The 25,476-nt window shown below is 36.0% G+C and overlaps 1 protein-coding gene across 5 annotated transcripts in view; it reads right to left on the bottom strand.

The window, feature by feature from the left end:
- Positions 1-25,476, bottom strand: part of ZDHHC14 (zDHHC palmitoyltransferase 14) — a 117,624-nt gene that overhangs the window by 17,992 nt on the left and 74,156 nt on the right. For 4 of the 5 annotated variants that reach the window (XM_085297992.1, XM_085297994.1, XM_085297993.1 and 1 more), the window contains exons 3-5: positions 21,405-21,563; positions 8,753-8,890; positions 4,043-4,091 (exon numbers count right to left, since the gene is read on the bottom strand). In XM_085297992.1, coding sequence (XP_085154118.1) covers positions 4,043-4,091; positions 8,753-8,890; positions 21,405-21,563 — 346 coding nt within the window. The remainder of the gene's footprint in view (positions 1-4,042; positions 4,092-8,752; positions 8,891-21,404; positions 21,564-25,476) is intronic. The other variant, XM_085297996.1, reaches the window with a different exon arrangement.

Genomic DNA, 25,476 nt, shown 5'->3' with positions numbered 1-25,476 from the left:
GTAAACTTGTAGTTATTTGTATTAACTGTTAAGAATCTTCTTTCTTCTGTTTTGAAGTTAAGACGCTGATAAGAACCTTAACACTAGCGTCATAGAAGTGCGTTAATCCAAGTAAAATACAAAATCCACTTGCTTTCTCAAATCCCTTTGATACCTGGATACATTCTGCATTGCAATTGTGGGGGCACCTGCATGGGTCACTGTTGGCAAATGGTGTGGATAATAACTCTGGTTAAGAATGTGAGTTTAAATAGCTGTGTGTGTGTTTGTGTGTGAACACACAAAATTGCCTAAAGAGTGTTTGTCTAAAACTGATCATGTTGAAGACGATGACTTTCTACCCCCTACTGATGGTGCTAAATAGGAAGCTGGATTAAACAGAAGCTGGAGAATTGCAGACTTTTGAAGGAGGCATCAGCCTGAAAAGAAGTACAAGCAAAGCTTGAAAATCAAAGGAAGAGACCCCGAAGTGGAAACAACAGTTGCCAAAACCTGGCATGGCATTGCCAGAAGTCACTCTGCCAGCATCTGCCTAGAGCATGCACAGCATCCTCTGTCAGCAACTTTATAAACTCAAGCACAAGAGCAACTTCCTATAGAAGACTTCCTACTTATAGGTCAATTTTTTAAATCAATATTTATTTTCATTTACATACAATAGCCAGGAACTCAGAATACATCCGCTTCCAATATTACTTTCTGCAATCCTTCAAGAGTAAATTTTTTTTTTCCAGGGAATATGAAATTAAGAGCAGAAAAGGCTTTGGTTCCTAGAAAAATTATATAATAAATCAGTAAGAACAAGACAACAGGAAAAGAATAGGATAAAAATAATCTGTACGCCAACCATAAGCTAACCTTTAATGAAGTCAGTTTCCAAGACAACAGCACCTCAAAATATTCCATAACAGGGACACTGTCAGCCCTAAAACATACGAATAATACACTTATCACTGAACCTATCAACAGAAAAGAAACATGACAGCTCTGCAGCATTATATAGAGACAGAGGCTGGAAAAAGCACGGATGGACCCAAGCATCCTAAAATATCCTAATCGAAATTAACAGTCAGGARTCTTGTTTTGCAATCTGCTATGATCTAAAGAATTGGGAAATGAATAAGTTATCTCTATAATTCCCATTTCACTCTTCTCTGTTTTCTAAACTACTCTAAATTTGAGCTGTCTACATTCTACCCAAATCTGCTCCCACAGCAAAAGCTAAGAGCGCTTTGCAGCAAGACAGTCACTGCTCTCTCTCATCTCCTCCACCAGCCACGAGGTGAGTCAAACCAGCACAAGACAAGAGCTTAGTCTCAATTGGCCATGCAACAGCCTTAGCTAAAGCAATAAGAAAGAGGGGGAATGGATATGGAACTAGATTGTTGTTAGCAGGGGTTCCAAAGGTGTAACATAGAGGGAAACAGCCTAAAAACATTAGGCACAGCTCAGGCTAATCCACCTAACTGAGCTTGAGAAGTCAGAAGCCCGAAGGACGACTACAGAGAAGCACCAGTTTGTGGCATCTAAGAGGAAGAAACCACGAGACCCAAAAAGGGAAAGCCGAGGAAGGGGGAGAGGAGCTTCCTGGAGCCTCRCCGTGTGACTGAGCACACCACTAACAACAGGCTGTTCCTCATCACCATCGCACTCCAGAGGGTTCTGAAAAGCGAGTTTCTCCTCCCACACAGTAATGCCTACCGGCATTCCTGACAACAAAAGGGAATTCCTCAGACTTACTTCAGTTCCCCACCCCAAGATCCTAAAAGATCTTTAGGACAACAGGGGGTTTATGTTAGGTTAGCCTGACTGAGTCCATCAATAACAAATACAGAAGAAACAATATACTCTCAATATAAAGGAAAACATATTGGCATAACAGAGCATAATATTGGTATCTCTTACAAGGTTGTTAGCAAGATACAAATGGCCATATTCTCTTTGTGCCCAAAATTCTTGCCCCAAAGCAGAATTCCCAACACCATTTGGACAATTTATTTTTTTTTCGTTACGAATTGCAACAAAGCTGTTAAAATTGTCCAATATGTCACTATCAAATCAGGCTGCTTCTGTAAGATGTGCTATTCAGTTTTTCAGATTTGCATGTTTCTGAATACAAATTATGAATAAGCAGCCTATTGTTCCTGTACAAGGGAYCCTGAAATGTGCAATCAATTACCTTTCGATTTAAGCACAATTAAAAGCTATTCTCATTTTAAAAAAAACTGCAAGACTAATCTTTGGTAAGAAATTATTGTTATTGTTTTAACTGGAAGGTACTGTTGTGCTATTTATAATAGTTTGTTTGTGCTTTGCAAAATTATTTTTATGTATAAAAAAAATATCAACAGTGGCTTTGCTTAGAAAGAGTGTTTCCTTTACAACTCAGTGGCTCTACCTGATGAATGTACATGGATAAAGTTGTATCTGCAGGATGGGACATTCAGAAAGACAATCTAGAAAGAGAGGTGTGTCTTCATGTACAATATAGATGTAATTTTTTTAACAGGTTACTTATCATTAAAATGAAAAGATATTTTAGAGAATGGAACAAAAATGAAAAGATATTTTAGACAATGGAACTTGTCCCTTCAAGACTGTTTGTGGCAGACCCTCACAAACATTCCATCCCCTCTCTCCTCTTTTTGTTGAAGTTGTACAATCATTCTTTCCACTTATCTTCACTAGCTAAGAAAGGGTTTTTAAATGGCATTAGGCTTCACAGACAATTCACAGAGTATAAGCAGTATAATCATTCACCACATTCAGTTTTAAAACTAGCTACTGCCTTTTGATATATAAAGTACTTCTACAGAGCAACTCTGAAAGTGCACTTGTGAAGTAAGCAGGTGTTTCAACCTTTGTATTAGGAAAATGAGAAAAAAAMCCCCAAACACTCCTCTCAGAGAGCACAGAATTAGTATATATTAAAAGACCAAGGAAATAAGCCTTAAACACRTACTATCATTTCATTTTGAGATTTCAGCATTTGGAATGAGATCTGCTGCTTCCTTCCACAGCAATTATTGCCTTAAGAAAAAGTTCTCTCAAGTATATAAATTTTTTTCTGAAGTTCATGCAGAAGCTTTCTCATGCTTCCATTCCAAGTAATAACAAAGGATGACTGGGAATAGAGGAAAATTTCTTCTTTGTAATCTTTTGTGGAAAAGAGTAAACTGTATGAGGAACAAGAGCCAGAAGAAGTTGCTCTAGCACATGAATCAGAAAGAATTGTTTTTATAGTAGCTTTGTGAGAGGTCCAAACCGCTTATACAGACACACAATTCAAAAGATAAGGAGTAGGACGCTTACAATCTGCACAGTAATGTAAGCAGGAAATTAAATAAAAGTTATGCCAGACTCCCATTTTTCCTTTATGCTACCTGCTTTCAGATAGCACTAGGAATCCTGTTCCATTCTCACTGAGCAGAGAAATACACAGAAAGCTGGTGTCAAGTAATACAAAGAACACTGAGTATTTGCAGTACAGTCGTCCCTGTGTATGTATATGCATACCTTTATGTATCTAACAGAAGCAGATGCTTGAAAATATGACTGCTTTAAAACCAGTACATCAATTAAATCAACATTAAGAACACTTTCAAATATTCCACGCTTCAGAGGCAGCTTAAAGTTTCAGTTGTTTCACAATCCACTTTTTGTATTCTGACATAAGTCTGCCATTTTAGATACTTTCTATAGAAAGAGTAGCATAATTATTCAATACATTAAATGAAACCATGGCATAAGTACAATGTGAAATATATTTATGAATTCCATCACAAATACATGGAACATACTTCCTACACACAGGGGAAGTATAGATATTTGCCAAGAATACTATGCTGCAAAAGAAAAACCCAGGCTAATCTGTTTCCTACCTCCAACACTGGGTGAGAAATCCTGTTGCAGAAAGTGATGAAGTCATTAACTGATGAAAGCCCCAAATTCACATGTCCAACAACAACAAGCAATCAAAGAAAAATACATCTCAGATGTTATTACACAACAAAAGCTACAGCTTATTTCAGTGAAAGGATATCTTGCAGGACTGTCCTTCAGGGCATTGAGAAACCCTGTTTGTTGTGAACCTGCGGAAATAAAAMCCAAATCACCAACTGAATATGACATTGAACCACAGATTGTTTTCACCGTAGTTAGACACAAAATTAATATCTGAAGATCTACTGAATAACTGCATAATATATTTTACTAATGTGAATCTGAGATTATGTTATTCAGCAACAATAACAACAAAATAACCTGGCTAAGTTATCAGGTCTAACATCTGCAGTAACACCAGATTGATGCCCACATACTTTCCCCCATGAACAAGATCTCTGATTATGCCTGTTCTTTTTAGACCAAATATGGAAACAAAAAGAATAATAAGCTATTTTTTCACTTGTTAAATATTATTTTCTTAGCAACTTTTGACTTGGAAAATTTACGAAAATCATACTATGAACCCACATTCTCAGCTTTCCCTCCCTTATTCTGGAGGCAGCCAAAGTTCTCTAGACTATAATCATGCTTCTACTGCACCTGCATAGGGTTTTTTGTATAGGTGCTCTTTGCCTCTGGGTGAGCTGAGAATAACTGCTAGCTGGAACTAGCCCAAGAACAGCAGGCTCCAATGAACTAGAGATGAAGCAGCAACTGCTTGGGTTCCACAACCATGAAATATCCACCAAAAAGAGCAATTTGACAATTTGCAACAGATGAAATAGTCAGCAGAAACCAACTTTTAATGTTACATAAGGATAAGGCATATACATCTTTATTCTATTCCATAATTTAAATGATTTAAAGGTATCAGGTTGAAAGTATTTCTCAAAGCAAAATTTTCCCCCTCCTTAGCTGAATTCATCTGAACATTTTTAGGAAGAGAGGAGAATCTTAATAAACCAAGATCTCTTTAAAAGAAAATGAGAGATGTATATATACTGTTTCTCTAGGCTTGCCTGGCCAATTTTACTGTTTGTCATTAAAAAGGGAAAAGTTACTTACCTTGTATTTCTGAGCCTTGAGATTTTCTTTCAGAATCTCATAACTGGGTCTTAGTCTCAAGGCACAAGACTAGTGGAACTTCTCCCTACCRTCTTACTATTTTCAAGACCCTTAAAGGCAATGGCATCAGGTAGGCATGACCTACATTCCCTACTGCTGGTTACACTCTTCCAGTTCCCAATATATCAGAAGCGGAAGGTTTCTTATTGCAACACACAACTGAAATACAGATGCCTCACATAAAACTGAATAACTAAGATAGACAATACTACTGAAAGCGTACTGAGCTTGGGAAGTTGGAAGAAAATCTTGCAAGACAACACCTTCAGAGTTATTTTAGTATTTTCAATAATACTAGGTGCAAAGATTCTTAATGTTGGAGAAGGAAAATTTCAAAGGGATGCACCAGACGTAAGGCCACATAAAACAAAATGTTAAGCTACATCTCATAAATCTCATCACCAATTATGCTAATCAGAAATTACAAAAAAGCCAGCTAACAATAATCATTAAAAAATGAAAGCAATTTCAACATTTTGTCTACATCAAAGAGATATATAAAAGAGAGAGAACACGTTTCTTATGTAATCAACAAGAACAAAGTCAGAGAAAAAACTTCCCTCTTAAGATGAACTATATAGAATTTTGTTTATGTAAATACTTACACATTACTATGACTATCCCTCAGCTCCTTCCTAAAGAGCTATTGTCAGAAGACATTTAAACACAGGATAGCCAGAATAAAATGTTGCTGATGGGAAGGTAATCCATCTTCRTAAGAGCTAAGAACTGGATTTGGCTACATCAGCAGAACTTTCTCTACAATCAAGAATTTTGCCAGGATTTGTGGAAATAGATGTAATAGCTTTCTTTTCTCCTCCCCAGGAAACACTGGGAAAAATGCATCTAATATAGTCTCTTCCCATTGCCATATACAAATAATTGAATAACTTCTTGTTCAAGTGAAAATCACATGCAGTCTGATATTGATAAAGCAACTAATTAAAAGGACACCTATCAGAAAATTCACAGATCATTTAAGAAATTTCTTTGACAAAATATTCCACTRCATAGCTGCAAAAACTTCCTGTGTCTACAGACAAAATTCCTTTCAGAGATCAAGTTCTTTTGCAACTTCATGATACTTGTATCCATATTTTTCTTTGGATAATTTCTGTTCTTTTGTTCTCTTACAAACTTCAGTATCAAAAACCTAGATAGGATTAGTCTGGCATTTGGATATCATGGCTATCAGAAGGGTTATAATTCCCTGGACATGTTGTGAAGGTCCTCATGAAGTACAGGCTTCCAAAGAGGTTCTAGATTCACAGAAGAATGTTTTCCTTGCAAACATAATGATTACAATGATACACAGAGAGGTATTTTTACTGGTTGCAACATGGTCTAACTTATCATTGGGCGTTCATTGTGTGGGTTTTTTTGTTCACTTGTTTCCCCTGTCAGTATGGTCTTATTTTGGCTAGGGAACTATTCACTATTCAGCTATTACGTGATCTTCCTTTCCATCAAATTAATATTGCATTAGAGGACATCTTAGAAGAAAAAAGAAAAGTATCTTCACAGTTGAATGACCTTCAAAACACTAGATCAGAGTCCTAAGACTAGAAATGAGACTTCTGTCCACAGATACACTAGCACAAAGCACTATRCCAATTGCAAAGATCCTTGCTTAACAGCAGCAGCTGAAGAACTTCAGAGCTGCAAAACAGAACAACTAAAGGTAAGTAACAAAAAGGTGAACAGGAAGAGCTCCAGAAGCATGGTGGGCACAGAAAGAGTGGAGCTGCAGCCAATTAAGATACCTCATTGTAGGGAATTCTTTTTTTGGTCACAGTCAGGAGTACCCTAGATAAATCTGAAATCAGATGTAGCAAGCATCAGCAAGCCAACAGCTCAGCTCCTGTTCAATGTTCATACCTGCTCCCATTGCCTTTGAGGACCAAACAATCCTTAGAACTGAGGAGGATTTTCTGATTCATGCAAGGCAGAGAAAATTTCATAGCAAGAATTTTTACAGCTGATATACTTAGAAAGGTCAGCATTTAACATTTATTATCTGCAACACCTACACAATGTTAAAAGTGTTTCTCAACCACACAGAGACACAACCCTAATTCTCATTTAGAAGTAGATACGGACTTCTAATTGGTCAACATTGTAAAGTTAAGATACGCTGGATAAATTCATTTGATCTACAGAACATGAAATACTAGCACAATTTCAGTAATTCAAACACTTAAAAGTGCAAAAAAGCACTGTAGTCTTTGTGAAATAAAGGTAGATTAGCTTGAACAACAATAGCTTTGTTAGAGCAATTACTTTTTCAACTACTGAATTCTGGCAGGAAAGAGCAAGACTGGTCAAAAACATGCTGCCTTCTTAAATATAAGAGTTGGGCATGTGTATGCTCAGATACATCCAAAAAAATCAAGGATTTAAATATTAATGGCAAACATTCTCCTTCTAAAAATTAGTTTTTTCTTTTTGAAGTATATGTACATCTTTTCTCTGCTATTTCAACTAATATTAGAATTGCTGTATCTGGCAGAGAGGATAACTTGTTGATCCAGACTTCCACAAAAATAAAATATCCCTAGCTCTAGTCTCCACATAATACATTTTCGAACTACAGAGCATTGCAGAGCCCTATTACCTTACCCCTTAGCACAAGTGACAGCAGGAGTTCTGCTTTTCAAGATACAGATTTTCATCCCCGCACAGTAAGTAATTTAAGAGATTGAATACGATCTRGCATATGTTTCCTTAGATCATTTTTTAAGTATTTTCATTATGAAGCTAGCTTTATAAACGTATTATAAAATTAGTAATTTGGACTTAGTTGCTTCCATCAGGTTTCCATTATAATAAGGACTACAAAGAAACACATCATATTTCTAAAATGATTTTAAAAATACTGTTCAAGACAATACCCTTTTAAATTAGTGAAAAAGATACAGCATTCTTAAATTTCCTAATGAAAGTGGGTTAAAAAAACCCAGAATACACAAGAGGTCTTTGAACACAGCTCATATAGTCTATCACCACAAATTGGAAAAATAACAACATGCAGAAGCTGACGTAATTTGTTATGCGTGTGGGAAAGAAAAGAAAAAAAATGAAAGAGTTTTGAAAAAACCCACCTTAAACTCAATCCCAAATACAAATAAAAATGTCTCAAATTCATGAATATTCATCTTCCTACATTCACTACATTATAAATTCGTTATTTTCAGAATGTCTATGCAAATGAAAGTAATTTGTGTTAAAAATAGGGTTGAGAAAGATGTAAAACTAAAGAGGAGAACAACAGAAGCTGTAACAATAGCTCAAMTATATTCATTATTAAGTCATCGTTTTTGGATGGATGACAAGTGACCAATGCTTACTGTCAAAAAAGCACACACAGTTTTTCTTTGGGAAAATGATACTATCACTACACTTGAATGTAAAGTATGTGTGCTGCCTTTCCTAAGGTTTGTCCACAAAAGGACCAAAAAAATTAACAAAATTAACACTAATAAGATAAAGTCTGTTTTGTATCAATGACTACCATGACTGGGGTCTACTACAGACCAGAATGGGAGTCACTGGAGACTGTGACGCTTCAGAGAAAAGGCAAATAAATAAATAAATAAACCCTGAATGATCAAAAGATTAACTTAAAAATAAAAAACTCAAGCAAATGGCTACATACGTAATCTGATTTCACCAGCATACTTACGAAGGATGACGTGGGTGATAACGAATGCAAATATAAAGACTGTCAGAAAGGACAGAGATAAAATAAACATATAAAAAAATCTGTAGTTTCTTTTCCCCACACAGTTGCCTACCCAGGGACAGTGGTGATCAAACCGTTCTGAAATGAGAGGTAGAAGAAAAAAATGGAAAACAATTAATAAAATGCTGCTTTATTTGAAAAAATCTCTCTGAATACTATATTAGAATTCATGACTTAACTGGCATTTGAAAACTAGCCACAGAGAAATCTTATTTAGAAAAGAAAAAAAAAAGAAAAAAAAAAGGAATAATTTAATGAAACCTTACATCTTTTAAAGAAAAAGTATGGCTGAGGTGAGCTTCTGTTAAACTAACAGCATTACAATGATAAATTGTGCAGTCCAAACAATAAAGGTATATTTTCCACTGTCACATGGAGCAGTACCAATTCAACTGTAAGAATCTTTTTCTTCAGTGATTTTTCTACTCAAATTCGGAGTTTTTGATTTTTTTAAAACATATGTCATGATCATACCTTTGACATTCATGCCGACTACCATATCATTCATCAATTATGGCACATGAAATATTTCTACTCTCCTCCTTTTCTTTTAGTATTTTACTCAAAATACTATCCATTTCAGATCTCCTATTTTTCCACTTAGAACTGACACTGCCATATAAAACCATTCGAAGCAGTAAAACCAATAACCAAAAAAACATTTTCATTCATTAAGATTCAGCTTGCCAAGTAAAATCTATTTTCTCCTTTAGCTTTACAGGGGKTTTTAGGTGTTTTGGTTTTGCTTTTTAATAATCTGTTATATCCTGCGGGAATTCTGTGAAAACCGCATGGTATAAATTGGTTAGATGCCTGAAAACTCTATTATCCTATGTACCACGCTAGGCTCCCTCTTCTTTTCCTTACTCAACCAACCCCTTTCTCTTTATTTCTCCGAGAGATTAACTCGTGAGCGAGACAGGACAAGGCCAGGGCAGTCCAGAAGCCGGTCTCCAGAACACCAGGGAAATGCCCCAGCGCCAGTTAACCGCTGCTTGTGCAGGCTCTGGGTCTCCCCGTGCAGCCTGGAACCTCCCAGGCCCAATATGCCAGTTAAYGAAAACAGAGCGATTGTCAGAAAACAAAACAGCATTTCGTAACTTTGCTTTGGAGAGATTATGCTGACATAATAACAGAATTTTAAATTTTTAATCAAATCCAAGATCATAACATAAGACAGATGCTCTCATGCTGATTCCTTCTCACTCTCTGATCCTTGTCCAAATCTTGTTTTGTTTTCTCTGACTTTTATGCCTCCATTGACGTATGATATCAGTCTATTTGTAATTGCACAGGAAAGGCAAGCTATAAATTTTAAGTCCCTAAGCTCTACATTAAAAAGGCACATCTGTTCAAACAGACTAGTTTATTTTAGCTATGGCTTTATGTTAAAGACCTACATGAGAGGTTTTCCTTGAAGGGTATGTTTAGGATTATCTTCATTAACAACAACAAAAAAGTCAAAACAACATGCACTACAGATTTCTGAGTTCACTAGACTTTCAGAGTTTTTTTTTAAACCAGTTTTGCGTGACAGCTGTTTGAACTACATCTTTCTGCCATAAATCTGTTTCAAATTCCAACAGGGCTATTCAAGGTGAAGTTATTGAACTTTCTTAGAACTTTAGAAATACTTTAATTTATTGAGTACTGCTAAGAATACTAAGTACCTCAACTACCTAAAAGGGTGGGCTCTATCACCTTTATTTCAATGCAATACAGTGGTATTCTCAAAGCAAGCAGACACTGCATATGAACAGTTTTAATTTTTACATTTGCGCTTCCGAATGAGTCCTTATGCACTGATAAACACTTTATTTGATGGATACCTAATGCAACACACAAGCAATTAGTACCACAAAAAAAAAAATTATAAAGCCTTTTAAAAGCATAATCCTAAGGTCCTTTTATACCCTACTGCTTCAGAAAAAAATTTCATGATGTGTCTTTGGAAGGTGAATTTAACAAATGTGTTTTAATTCTCTTCTATACTGAAACAGTAGAAATCAACAAATTCTATTGACATAAATCTCAGTTTCTAGCCATGAAATGACATTCAGATATATGAAGATGGCTACACGATGGATTCAGATAAATGGAGACAGGCACACACACGCACTCCATGCTGCAGACTAACTTGACAATTTTAACCTACTTGCCATTCCTTTCCCTTTCTGTCTTCAGACCTCCTTAGTAAGTTGAAAGACTCCTTTTTTACAGTAAATAGCTTACATAATCATCGTAAAGTTAAGTAACTATGATGGTAATAAAGGAGAAATGGCACAGAAAACACTAGTTGAATATGAAAAACCCTTTGTTGCAGGGTTAAAATTGAACCAACTCTACTATAGTGAGTACTATGAATGAATAAATTCGGCCTCATCTCACAAACAGTCACAAAATCACAGAAGAGTTAAGGTTTGAAGGGACCTTTAAAGATCATCTAGCTCAACTGCCCTGCTCAAGCAGGGTCACCTAGAGCAGGTAACCAGGACTGTGTCCAGTTAGGTTTTAGGATGGAGATACCACAACCTCTCTGGGCAACCTGTGCTCAGTCACCCTCACAGTAAAACATTTTTTCCTTAGATACAGACAGAATTTTCAATGTTTCAGTTCATGGCCATTGCCTCTCATCCCATCACGGGGCACCTTTGAAAAGAGTCTAGCTCTATCTCCTTTACACCCTTCCTTCAAATTTACAAATTGCTCCTCCTGGAGCAATCTCTTCTCTAGGCTAGGCAATCCCAGCTCTACAGATACATAGCACTACAAATAATAAATAGCTCTAAAAATACAAAGGGATGTGACATGTATGTTATATGCCACAAAACAGTACATTAAATAGTAAAAGATTATTCTGCTTAGCTGAACACAAACATGTAAATGCAATCTAAAGATAATAGTCACATAGTGGTACACTAGACAAGACTCAAATTTCCTGACGCTTGAATAAATTGCAGAGAGACAAGAGGCACTCAAAAAGCTGCTTGTGGTTTCTTCTAGAAATGTTTTTGACCTGTTCATTCAGCCTCTGAAAGGAGAAAGTGGAAAGATTCTTTCCACCAAATTGCACAAAGATCCCTGGAAGGTCTAAAGAATCCTCTGCAATTAATAGCATTATTTTTTGGAAAGCAAGTTGACTTTAAACCTAAAAATACCTATGTTCTTAGAGCTTGTGAACTGTTCTGGTTAATTATTAATGCAAGGGAAAACAATCAATACTGGCAAAGTGAGCAGACATGTGCTGAGCAGAAACTTCTAACATTATTAGGAAATATAAGCACTCTCTCTTAAGATTAGAGCACTTTCTTCTTCCTTAAGTGTTGCAGTTTAATAAGAACTAATAAAGAAATAACAAAATATCTTAAATTTCATCCTCAACATTTCAGAAACCAGCTAACCAAAGAATCACCAGTTTGGAAAAGCAAGCTCTGCCCAACCTCTTTGCTTGGTCTGGGTAGTGCTGGCAGCAAAACTAGATTTATCTTTATTGAGAAATGTAAAAATAATAATGCTCAGAAAAGCTGGGAATTCTGGCCTAATGAACTTAATGAAGTGCAAATATAAATGCAATTGACCTGTGTTACAAAGGATCATAAACTGTTCGAAGGTGATGGCTGGAGTATCCTACCATAGTTAATGTGATACTTGTGCCAAAGTCAAGGCAAAAATCTTTGCAGCAAATGAGAGAATAAACATGGTTGTTGGCAATAAAAATGGTTCTTGATAAAAGTATATTAGAACTGTTAATGTGGGAGCAAAGAAGTTACAGGGTCTGGAAAGCTTCTCTATGGAAGCATCCCAGGGACAGAGAAATTATGACAGATCCTCCTCCTGTGATCTCACTTTGAAGCAAAATAAGAAAGGTCTTTGTTTCAGGATGTGGTATGACCTACCAACCTAATAACCAACCTGGTGAAAAGGATGGTCCTGCTTCCCTCCTTTTAGCATCCTGCGAGCAGCCTCTTGGGTGTGTTTATGGCCTTCCTTCCTTTGGCCAAGACTGGTGTTCATTTTACCCCTTGAGGAGCTGGTTCAGGGAGCCAGAGTAACTGAAAACTAGGGTTAATTTTCTATTGCTTACGTCTGCAAATCAACTCATCAAAATATCAAACACTAAAGCTGGCACAAAGTGCAGCAGTGAGAATATAGTGCCGGAGAAGAGACGAAATGACCTCTGCAGAGACAGCTATGTGTTAATCCAGCTTAGTTGTAACACCAACCTACATGTACAAGGAAATACAGTTTTGACAAAATTTTCAGTGTCTGAGAACAAAAGCAGAAGTAAACAAAAAAGACTGAGAAAACAGGTGAACAGTTTATAAGCTGAAGTATCAATGAAAAGAGGAGACAGATATATGGAGACTAGAAATGCTACTGTAAAGACCACACAAAAAGAGAGATAAGAAACCTCAAGAGAGAGGAAACCTCCAGTATCGATTATTTTAGTAGCTTTTCCTAAGTCATCAATAACTTAGGATTTGGATAACAACTTCTGTGTACAACCAGCACCTCCATACCCACATCTAAGTGTGAGGTTCTACTGAGGCAATCTACAGTCTATTGGTAGTGAAAAAGAACAGTCACAAGCTGACCTTCCTTCATCCTGCTTCCTCTTTTCCTTATCTAAGCTGTGGATCAGTGAGGTCAATTAAATAAACTGGCAGAGATTTAAACAAACCAAACAAAAAAGGACTTGGGCTTACCAAGGGCTGTACCCTTGCTGGCACAAAGGAGAGAACCACACAAGAGGGAATGAAGGGGAGGAGGTTAGGAAACTGTTCCTTTGGAAGCTGTATGCTGTCAGCATGACTAAGCAGTCCCAATAAAACTCACCTTATAATATATACCAACTGGATGACAGAAGAGCATTCAAGTTATACCATACTTTAGGTATTCCTCTTACTTTTTTTACCTCCTCCTGAAACATTTACACGTGCAAGCTTGCTTAAGAAACATTAACTGCTGGATATCTCAAACAAAAACAGAAATGAGAACAGTTCTTATTTTAACAAGTAATGGCATGTTTGGGCTTTATAGATGCAGAGTGTTTCTTTAAAAGTCCCCACTAAAATATGTTCCATGCTGCTCAGGACCGAAGAGCCAAATCTCTACTCTTCCACAGCACAGCATGTAGACCCTTTAAATCCTTAAATGTTTCTCTTCCCTTTTTGAATCACCGCACATGAGGAAATCATGTGCAAAATGACCCTAAAGATTTCTTTCCTCTTTTAAAACATTCAATAAATCTTTATAACCTGGAAGAACAAAAAAAATGTTTTTACATGGAACATTTGTAGGCCAGCTTGGTCCTTCAGCTCATAGCCTTTCTCCTCTACATGCATTGTGACCTTAGCAGCATTTATTATTATTTATGAACTGCTTCTTTTTTTCTCTGCTTGACTGAATTGCTASCTGCCAACGTACATTTTCTAAAGCTTAATGTGAAGGCAGGTCTCAGTAAGACAAAAGGTCCACAGGTATAAAAACATGTAGGTCATATCACTAGCAGATTCTAATGCAAATAACTTAAAATCTACTTTCTTATTCTCCCACCTTGTTCAAATAAAGCACTGTACAGCAAAGACATTCAGTGAATGTTTCGTATGCTCTATTCAACATGTGAAAACATGCATCCTAGGATTTTGAGGAGTCAACAGCCTGCTTTTCAAATTATGCAACAGTCAAAATCACATTATAACTCAAATAATTGGGCAGCATTAACCAAAATTACTTCAGAGAGGCTACAAGGCCACTGTTCTGGACACACACTGGGCAATTATGTAGAGATYGCTGGCATCTGCACATATTTACAATAATGACAATTACAGCTTTTTGCAAGACTATGACATCATGGAGATGAAAATTGTTTATTTATTCATATTAACAAAATTGATGCGACTTGCCCTCCACTGGCAACAGTAATCTAAAAACATAGATCAGTATGTATAACTTAGCATACATCACATCCACCTGTGTGATAGTCATTCCCCTGGCTATGCCTTTGGTGTTACTTTTTGGAATGAAATCAGAGTAGAAATTTATAAAGAAAATTAGTCAATAATAAAATAACAAAGGAGCAATYGAGAATTGCATCTGTATGCATGCTTATGCTACTTCAGAACATCTGTTAGAGACGACACACAATGGGTCATTTAAAGCACCAAGCTCGAGCACTTTTGTACTCTTATTCCAAACTGAAACACTCCAAGAAAACAAAACAGAACGGAACGAGTCTTTTAGCCTCAGGTTTACATTCAGGAAATACACGTGCACCAAAAGTTTATTCCAGATTACATCCTGGGCACGAAAACTCATCTCTACATTGTGATGCAAACTGAAACAGCAATGTAATATTGCGAAAAATAGGCCTCTATTAATGAGATAAATTAGTAACCAGGAGGTGTCATTCAGAAAAGCAAGCGCAATGGATACTCTACAGACATTTTACTCTCCAGATCATTTAAATACTCTCCCAGAAAGCTAAATTGTTTACGTGGGTATTTTAAGAAAACCAGCTGTGAAGTCAACTTCTTCCACACTAATCAGTTTCAGTAGTGGCAGACTAACCTTATGCACAAAAGGGAAATAAACATGTTTAATTTTGTCAATAAAAATAACAAYTGATTTATTAGGAAAACATCCAGCCATTGCCCTAGAATATTTCATGGTAATTAAACTATATCGTCAGATAGCTCACTTCACTGCTATCTCCAATAACAAATGTTGACTAATTAACAATAAATCCTTTTGGCTGCAAGCACGTTAACGGTGACATTTTCAAAGACACCAGTGGCAATTAAGAAGGGATGTTACGTGCTAGGTAATGAGAGTACCCAGCAAAGGACCTTACTGCTTCACTGCTTGTTCGTATTTTCTCTTAGTAATTTCTGGGTTTTTTTTAAGCTTTTACTCTGACTTCTGACTTTTACGACTTCATTTACATACTCGGGTAYTACGATCGTCTCTGCTCTTTCTTCCACAGGCAGGCCAGCACATAAGCTGTGCCCCTGCTCTGAAAAAACCTGCAACACCCTATCTTTTTTAAACAGGCTTCCTGCTGTATTTCCTAATGCTTACACTAGCAACTCTGAGATATATGTCATTCTGCCTCTATTTCTAAAGTATAGGTAGTATATAGATGGCACAACCATAAACAAGTAATCTATCACTTCTCTATGTGCTGGCATGTACTTCTGTTGGTGGTGTCCTAAGCCAAAGCTGACTCCCACGTGTGAGAGCTGAAAAGAAAAAGCAGACATTGCAGCTGGCCTTACAGACTCAACTGCTCAGCTAAAGAGGCACCTCTTAAAAGAGCTGGAGCTAAGCTTCAAGAGGTTCAAAATCAGGCCTAAAATGAAGTTAAAAATGTACTTGCTTCCTATTAGCAACTCATAATTTTAGCTAAAACCAGAAAATGTAAGGAGAGAAATAGTCAAAGGTCATGAAAAGGAACGGAAGGCAAAAAGGGAGGTAACAGAGTAACGAAGAAGGAGTGCTGCAGAACGGAATTAAAACCAAACTGAACCAAGTCAAGACATCAAGGAAAATGTACACTGGTTATACAGCACCAGAAAGCTTTGGGAAATTTACTCGGGCACAGTGCTGTTTGTTAAAAAAAAAAAAAAAAAAAAAAAAAAAGAAAAAAAAAGTTATAATGCCATCTCTCAGTCTGCATTTTGCAGGCCACAAATGGGGCATCTGGAATGACAGCTCCTGGGAAAGACTTCTTACCCCTTGTTTTCCAACAGTGACATGTTGTGTGTGTTTTAATTATTAATTCTCCATTCTGAGAAAATAAATTTACAACAGTGGTGCCTAATCCAGGAAACTACTTTTTTAAACAATCATGTTTTTATCTGAATTCTGCTTCTTGCTATACTGCTGGTGAAATGACACATCACATTTTCAAAACAATAAATCAACCTAATTGGGTCCAGGCCAGAAACAAATGACTGTCTGTGACTGCCTGGGAGAAGCTCTTTATGGAAGCAATGAKGTCAAATGTCTTTTGATATAACATATATTTAAGGAGGTCAATAATATATAGTGCTCTTTCATTATCTTTCCAATACCGGACTAAAAATGATAGTGACGTCTTTGCCACTGATGCATATACTTGTATTTTCATACTTTTTTTTTTTTGATTAGTTGTAACTAYGTTACAACATCACGTAAACAAGTTTGATTTAATTTCTTCTCCATCTTCAGGGAACTATGTCTTGTTATTTTTCCCAAGATGCTCTTTCTTATGGCTAGCCGCTGCCTAAGATAGATACAAGCTAATGAAAATAGGAAACAACATTTCAATTCTATCAACTTCCCAAAAAGCAATCTAAGTAATTTTACAGCTGGATATAAAGAATACACAATGCTAACCATATATTACATGGTCAAAAAATTGTGAGAGAAAAAAAATYAAGGTCAAAAAGTATCCACAATATTACAGCTTTCTTGACTCAGCAACATCCTTATCTCTTCTGCTTGAAGACCAAAGATAAAAAAAACAACCTCAAACAACAACCTCTCTCTCACCAAATCTTGACACTCACTCCCATGTTTAGGATCTATAGGAAAATAACATATATCAGATTTACAAATGAGAAGAATTCTTATCTCTTACTGAAATCAAAAAAATACCATCAGAAAATGCCAGTACGACCCATGGTCCTTTAGCACTACGTGGCATCCTATTTCTTCCTCTGAAAAAGGTTACATTAGGCATAAAGATGGCTAGCTAGGATCCATCAAGGGCTATTAAGAAGAAAGGAATAACCTTCCAGGGTTCAGGAAGGCCTACGCTGCAAATTTTGGAGAGCGTGAGAATATTCTGCAGGAAGTATCATCACATGCTTCCCCTCTTCTTATATTCTTCCCTTGGGATCCACTCTGGCCATGGCTGGAAATAGGCTACTGAACTAATCGAAACTTTAGACTAACTTAGTATCCATTCTCATGTTCATCAGTGAGCTCTGAAATATCAAGCTGATTTCTTAGTAATCCTAATTAAACTTTAAAACATTTCAAAGTTATTCTGTGACATCCAACTTCAAAAATTTGAAGCTTTCAATCCTCTGTGAAAAAAATCTGTGTTGAAAGAAGCACAGTGGAATCTTACAGGAGATTTTTATCCATCAATCACATACAGATTTAAGATGCACGGATCTGAGAGATATAGAATGGACACATTCCCTTAGATGAACTGATGTGGTGGTATCTCCTCTTCTACCACACCAGATTTTTGCCTTAGTCTAAAATAGGCTACTTTGCTTGGCAGGCAAAGATGAGGCCTATCAATGTGAGGGAGTCTTCAGACTTTTGGTATATTGGACAAAGTTGATTTACTGCTTGCTAATAACTATTTACTGTTTCTGCTTAGTCATTCTGTGCAATATTTAAATTGTTTGGAAATAGCCAGCTGCATCTTGTTTAGCTTTTATTTTCTTGTAGAAAGCAAGACTAAAATTATTTATCAAAACAAAATAAAAAAAAAGAAATGAGACAGTCAGCGTTGAAATAAACGATCAAAAACGTCTTTTCCGGAGCAAGTMSCACCACTGGCTTTTTAATAGCATTGCATRCTGCAATCAAAACCTGTTGTCAAAAGCAGCAATAACTATCCCAAGCTGAGAATTTGATTGCTCTAGTTATTTCTTTTTTAATTTTATTTTAGCTCTCATGTTTATATGTACTATGTATACATTATTTTAATTTTTTTAAGCAAACATATGGCACACAGAAAGCCCTTAAGGGGCTAACTTCCAACTGCCAKTCCGAAAGGCAGTTAAAGAAAGCAAGTCAGGAATCCATCCAAGATCATTGCCTCAGGGAATACTTATTTGACCAAATCTTTGAAGGCATTACATAAATGCAAAGTGCATTTGTACAAAAATCCAGATTTTTCTGGATACTCTATGAAGGTATTGCAAAACTAAAGGCACTTGAAATATGCTACTACTCAGACTAGTTTGAAGTTTTTTTTTTAAGCCCTCCCAAGAACTACTACTTCATATATATATATATATATATATATATATATATATATATATATATATATATATATTTTACAAAATACACTAGGTAGCATTCCATATAAAATTAGTGAAGAAATAAAAATCAGAAGCAAGATTAAGAAGTAATAGATACATTTACTGGACAACTAGAAAGTTAGGATCAACTAAAAGGGAAAAGGTTTCATGAAAAGGTTTTTACATGTATTTACATTTTTAAAATGTGCAAAGTATGTCTTACAGAGAAAAAAGCATTAACAGAAAATCCTGAATGAAAGAACCTCTCTTTTGCACTGTGTTCRTTTACTCAGTAACGTGAATACCTTYAGGCAAAAAAAGCAAACAGGCTTTTCTGTGCAGTGAATRCTGGTTTGAAGACATATTCCATTTCTGTATCGCACAATTCCTGTAGTTAATTTATGATTATCCAGCAAATAACCATATTGGTAATGAGTTGCAATGTTAAGTTACTTAAAGGTTTGTGTGTCTGTGAAGTAAGAATATTTTTGCATTGGTTTAGTTACACCAAYGAGAAACTAGCAAGTTACAGTGATACAAGAAAATTCATAGCTAAGACAAATTTATATATAAACTAAACCTAAGTTAAGCAGAAGAATCATCATAGAGACAAGCCTGTCTCTTAAAAATGGAGGCAGATGAGTAAGATGTAGTCTGATCAAGTGTACACTCTCAGACTGCAGTTTTCCACAAGTGCATGAGCAATCCACTTCTTCTGACATCAAATTTTCACAGAAAATATTGTTAAGTTTCACATTTTGCATTCAAGACACATCAATATTTATATGAGAAATATCTGTATCTAATCAGGAAACAAAAGTACTGTGCACTGTATGAAAAAGTCAGTTTTTTGTAATTCCCGTTATAAAAATTGAGAATATTGCAGAAAATTCATTCCAATAAATGGATGCAAAAATTTTAAATATAATAACTTCAAATAATAATTGCATGAGATGAAATTACATGATCTCACAACTACTTTATGAACAGAAGACTAATTTTTTGATACAATTACCATTTATGTAAATCACTTGCTCAGCTGCCTTTCTGAAATATATTCATAATAATTTCATATCTGTTGCTCCAACACAAACAATCAGAAGACAGAGGGTTTTGAGTTTTTTCCCCCCAACACTAATCATTTGTTTCACAGAGTAGGTTTCCCAAACATAGCATGCAAAGGACATGCTCAGATTACAGAATAACCTGTAGAAAAATTCCTTCATTTCAACATTCATCCTGTTGAAACATTATTTTAAAATAAGCTTTAGTGTGTGTGTAATTGGGGTGGGGAGGAAGCTGGTCTTATTTATGCACACACTTTATAAAGACAACAGCTTTTAACTTTTATTTATGGCACAATTAGGTCAACAACTGTTTTCACATTGTCAGGTTCATCGAGCAATAGTACAACAGCATAAAGAATACTTTTCTGAAAACATGTCAACTGCAATTCATAAATATTCCTATTTGTGAAGTTCAATGACTTTTACAACACTTCTACAATGCTTTAACATCAGAAAAAACTAATTATTTATGAAAGGAACCACCTATAAATATCTATCCATTATATAGGGCTAAAAGGCTAAACACTTCATTCTCATCTAAGAGTATTCACTACATGAATATCATCTAAATACGAAGATATAATTCTTCCAATGACTGCACTGTATCTAAAAATATCACTGTCGAATGCTGCAATTACATTTCTCAGCTGGAAACATCTTTCTACATTATTTTCTTGAATGCATAAGATTCAGGCTCAACAGTGGGCTAATCAGCTGCACTAAACTCCAAATGTGATCTAATTAACTGGAAAACTACTTAGATTTGATTGGTGGGTTTTTTTGGTGTGTTTTTAAATTCAAGCATATCTTAATCACCTTGCCTGCCCTCCAAAGAAAAATGYCATGGAAAAAGACAAGATGTTCAGAGAAAAAATAAAAAGTATCATTACAAGTAGGTCCTGGCATTATCTACTCACTTTCAAAATAAAATGCTTGCCCAGTAATTTCTTAGGGATTCTGACTTTTCAATTTCTCGCTTTAAAACTGTTCATAGGTAGAAATTACCAACAGCGTATACTGAGGTCACAGACCAAAGTCTAAATATTTAAACTATGTCCTATAAAGTTAGGCTGGAAYTAAAACTGGAAAAGTAGCTGCTTGTTTTCAGTGTAGTTTGGTGAAGAAAACAGTTTGGAGACTCCTGTAAATCATGGCTTTCTTTGAGCTAGAAAGTTCAAGGCCCATACTAGGCAATCTTACTCAATTTGGGTCTGTTCCTTGTCTTACATAGCAGGTCAGGAAAGGTTTGTGTGTCAATAAATATTTTTCTTTCCTAGGATAGGAATGACTATCTATGAGGCCAAATCTCCCCAAATCTGCCTTCTCTAAAAGTCTTAACATTTACTAGAGCTTATAGGAAAGATGAACACATTAAGCGACCTCCCAGGTAATCTTGTCATCAGCTCAGATTKGTTCTTTTCTCTCTGGATACTGAATGTATTCTTAAGACTATATTAATTACTAAATTGAACATATGGCACATCTTTCTATACTTACCTACGCAGTTATCACAAAGGCTGCAATGTGAGGCACGAGGTGGGCGGAAAATCTTGCAAGTAAAACAGTATTTTAATTTCACTGTCTGTCCATTGATGATCACTTCTTTTGTTCTGGGAGGGGGGCGATATCCTCCTGAACTGGACCCATTTGCAATATCTAAACATGGAAATACAACACATTAATTTTCTTACATGAGCTATGGTGTATATATACACATATAACTGTCCTCACTGTCAACCTAGAGCAAGTTTTAAATTTATGTTAACTGCATATTAGTGGGCTTAAAATAAACTACAGTTTTTTCCCCTTCTCATTCTCCTAAGGTAAGTACTTTTACAGATAGTAAACAGACAGTTCATTTCAAACAGCACCCATAGCCAATCAGTCTGAATTAAAAAACAAATCCCAAGCACAAATTTCTAGTAGTAAGAGCTACTGGGATCACAAAAGTCTTTCTCACATTCCCTAGCATGCATACTGAGAAYGTATTAAAGACAACTACAACTGCTAGTACAGGATGGTAAGAAGTCTGGTTTTGCAACAGACCTCATTCAGGTCTTGAAAGATAAATTTGCTTTCAGGAAGACATTCAGCAGTAAACATGAATCTGGACTGACCACCAACTCATTTWAAATAAGAAGGGAAAACAGTTCAAATAACAATTTCAGAAAGCCCCTTCTGCACAAGTTCTCTTGTGACTTTTTTTTTTTAAAAAAAAAAAAATCCAACAACATCAAAAAAGTCAAAAAGTCTTTCTCTTGAGAAGCATTGCAGCAATTCAACAAAGATTTTTTGCTAACTTTTAAACAGGAAATCATTCTAAACAAAAAAAGCTAACTTTTTAACTTAAAAAAGCAAATGCAATTGAGGGTGTCGGTTCAATTTAATGTAGAATTACACATTTACTTAGGCAGCAGTATCACTTTGTCACCAGACCACTGGGCATATGGTATAAATAAGATCTGTCATCACTTGCAGATCTCAAATGCTGTGATACAAAGGAGCACATTCAGAATAGCATTTAACAGATCTTGCTTTTTCAAAGTTTAAAAGAGCAACTCCTGGTTTGTTTGTTTTATACAAATATATATATATAAAATGTCTTGAAATTTGTTGCATAAAAAGTTTGACTACCTTATTTGGTAAAAGTGGTTTTTTTGGGGTGGTGGTGGGGGGAGTATTTAAAGACACCAGCATTCATTATTACAGAAACTAAAAGACTGACTAGACCAATTCAAACTCAGCTTCCAAGTTGAGCTATATTCTGAAAGTTGAATACACGAAAGTGGTACCTTTTTCTCAGTTTATCTGCTCTTGGGCAATCAGAATCAAATCAGACTACAGAAAAGCAACAGAAAATACATTTTTATTCCACTCAGACAGGCAGAACAGCAATAACTATGGAAAAAGGAAATCAATTATTTTTCACTTTATAAATGAAGCTACATTTCAAAGTCAGGCTCACCTGCACGGTTGTGTTTTCTTTAAGTTATCCCCTGCCCTTTCATGAAGGACAAGCATAGCTGGCTGACAGGGTGGTGAGGTCCATGACTTGTAACTGAGCTCATATTGCTACAAACATCACCCGCAGCTGCCATTTCTGCCATATCTGCAGATACATCTACAGCCTAAACCCCACACGTGTTTCAAGGGAGCAATTACTCTCCTGCCTAGCAAGCTATTCAAATTAGTGACAGTCAAGCTGCACGAGCTAAGGTGTAATAATACAGCATGTTAAACTTGACAGCAAATCTACCTCAAGAAGTTCCCATCTGCAACCCATTCACCTGCRTCATCAATATGCATCAAGAGAAGTATTTGTGGGAAGACACTGTACCACCAGACCATGGAAACAACTGGCCTTCAGAAAACTCCCTCTCGGAGAAGAAGGTAGGAGGAGGGGAGCAACAGCAGAGAACGAGGGAAGCAAGACACAGAGCTCCAAAGTGCCCCTGATGGGAACGAAGTAGCGAATGAAGCAGTGAACGCTGAAGAAAGAACAGCTCAGAAGCTGGCTCTTACACCCTGATGAGGTGCAGGCACTTGGTTGTGTTGGATCTGGAACAACCCCTACTCCGTTCCCTGGGATGCTGGGCCAGACCCCGCGACCTGCATGTGGAAGCCCTGAGTGCTGTGTGATTCCCATAATCATCGAGAATACTGATTTTGATGCCAAGGTCAGCACAACCTGGCATAGCATTCCTGATTAAAGCAGTACTGCATTATAAACTGCTGGTGTATTTTCTTATGAGAAATGTGCATCTTAGTTTATCTTATTATTTAAATGCTTGTGATTTTAAAGCATTCTAGCATAYACAAGAATCCTAAAAGGCAAGAATGAACAATTCAATTTCTTCAGGTGATATGGAAATGATCTTTGGATTGCRTAACAGGGTTTAAACTCAGACCGATGGGTCATAAGGACAATAACTTCATTTTTGTAATCTTACTCAGAACTAGGCTGAAAAGATGTTCTTTGAAGGGTACAGCACAACTGTGTTTACAGTATTTCAAGCTTTACAGAAACACGGATAATTCCTAGATCCAAAAAACGAGGAAGAATTTCTAATAACCTTAGGATTGTGTTAGAAAACTTCCCTAATTTCAAGGAACACCTTTTTTCTTCAGTACAATTATCATAGACTGCAGTGAAAAACTAATAAAAAACCTGTAGCAGTAAGAGTATAGTACTGATGTACTCAGGATGATACAATATCTACAGGGGAGGAAAATAAAAACTTCTGTAAAGAAGAAGAATAAAAGACCCTCTATTGYTGATTTCAGCTGCTATCACTGAAAAAGGTAAATACAATTTAATATACTGTACTTTAGCACAGCAGCAGCCACGGCCTTGTAATGTTCTTTAATCTTTAGTACGAATCCATAGATCTCAATAAAAAAAAAGCCCTCTCTGACTATAAAGGTCAAGATAGACTATTAAATTTAATTAAAATGTTAAGCCATTAGCCCTAATGAGCTTTTCATCCAATAAAGCATCTAAGAATGTGCATGACTACTAGATCATTAATAAATGTATGATTTCCATCTGATATTCACACTCAAATGGAGGAACACAATTGTCAAACATTACTGAAGCCTTAACTTGATATAGTCATTACTTTCTATACTGCTAGATATATAGATGCACTGAACTTCCTAAAACAACACTGTAACATTTAAGATTTTCTTCTTTTAGAGGACCTTATTGCAAACCTTACTGAATATGAGCATAATCTTGGAAAGAAAATTACTTAAATCATTTTAAGTGAATTGTTTAGAAGAAAAACACTTTAACTTAATGAAACATTTATTCTTAAAAAAAAAAAAAGGAAAAAAAAAGAACACTGACTGAAAAACAGTATTTCCCGWCTTTTTTCATTAAGTACTGCACTGTACCTATTTTATTTTAAAATGTGCTCTGGTAGGATCTCAAGGGCAACTTCCCTCATCTCTGCTGCGAAAGGGAGACTGCTGGCTGGTCCATCGTACTTGCAATGCTGGTTTTCTAAGAGGATTTCCTTCCAAACCAGCGCAGTGAAGTTCAAGTTCACAGGGACAGCCAATCCTAGCTCTCTAATCCAGGAAAACTAATCTCAAAATCCAAGGGTGAAAGCTGATACAAACGAAATAATGAGAACAGTCTTGCTGACCATTTTCAGTCAGGATTTTACCCACAGTCCTAAATGCATAATCAAGCCCTAAAGTCCCAGCCCTCCTGCTCAGTAACAAAATTTTTCAGGAAAGGAGCAATACAGCAAGGTTAAATGTGCTTGGATTTAATCAGATTTATCTAACCTAAATGTGCTAAACATCTCTTGTCCCAGTCTCACAGAGATCTTCAAGCTGTAATTAAGCCTTCAATTGGACTGCTCATACTTGTGTTTAAACACAGTCAAATCTTTTAACATATACAGTCCCTTTACAGCATGATAAGATTAACTGTTAGAGCATCATCTTCCACAAATAAATCTCTAAATGACCAGCTGCTTTTCACATTTTTCTTTTCCATTGCAGTTAACAGTTCTTGATGTTGCAATTCAAGATACTTTGCAAAAAAAAAAAAAAAAAA

This window comes from Rhea americana, unplaced genomic scaffold (assembly GCF_003343005.1).
Source record: "Rhea americana isolate MKP2758 unplaced genomic scaffold, rheAme1 scaffold_134, whole genome shotgun sequence".
NCBI lineage: Eukaryota > Metazoa > Chordata > Aves > Rheiformes > Rheidae > Rhea > Rhea americana.
Note: the sequence above shows the minus strand (reverse complement) of the source record. Positions and strands in the feature narration are given on the sequence as shown.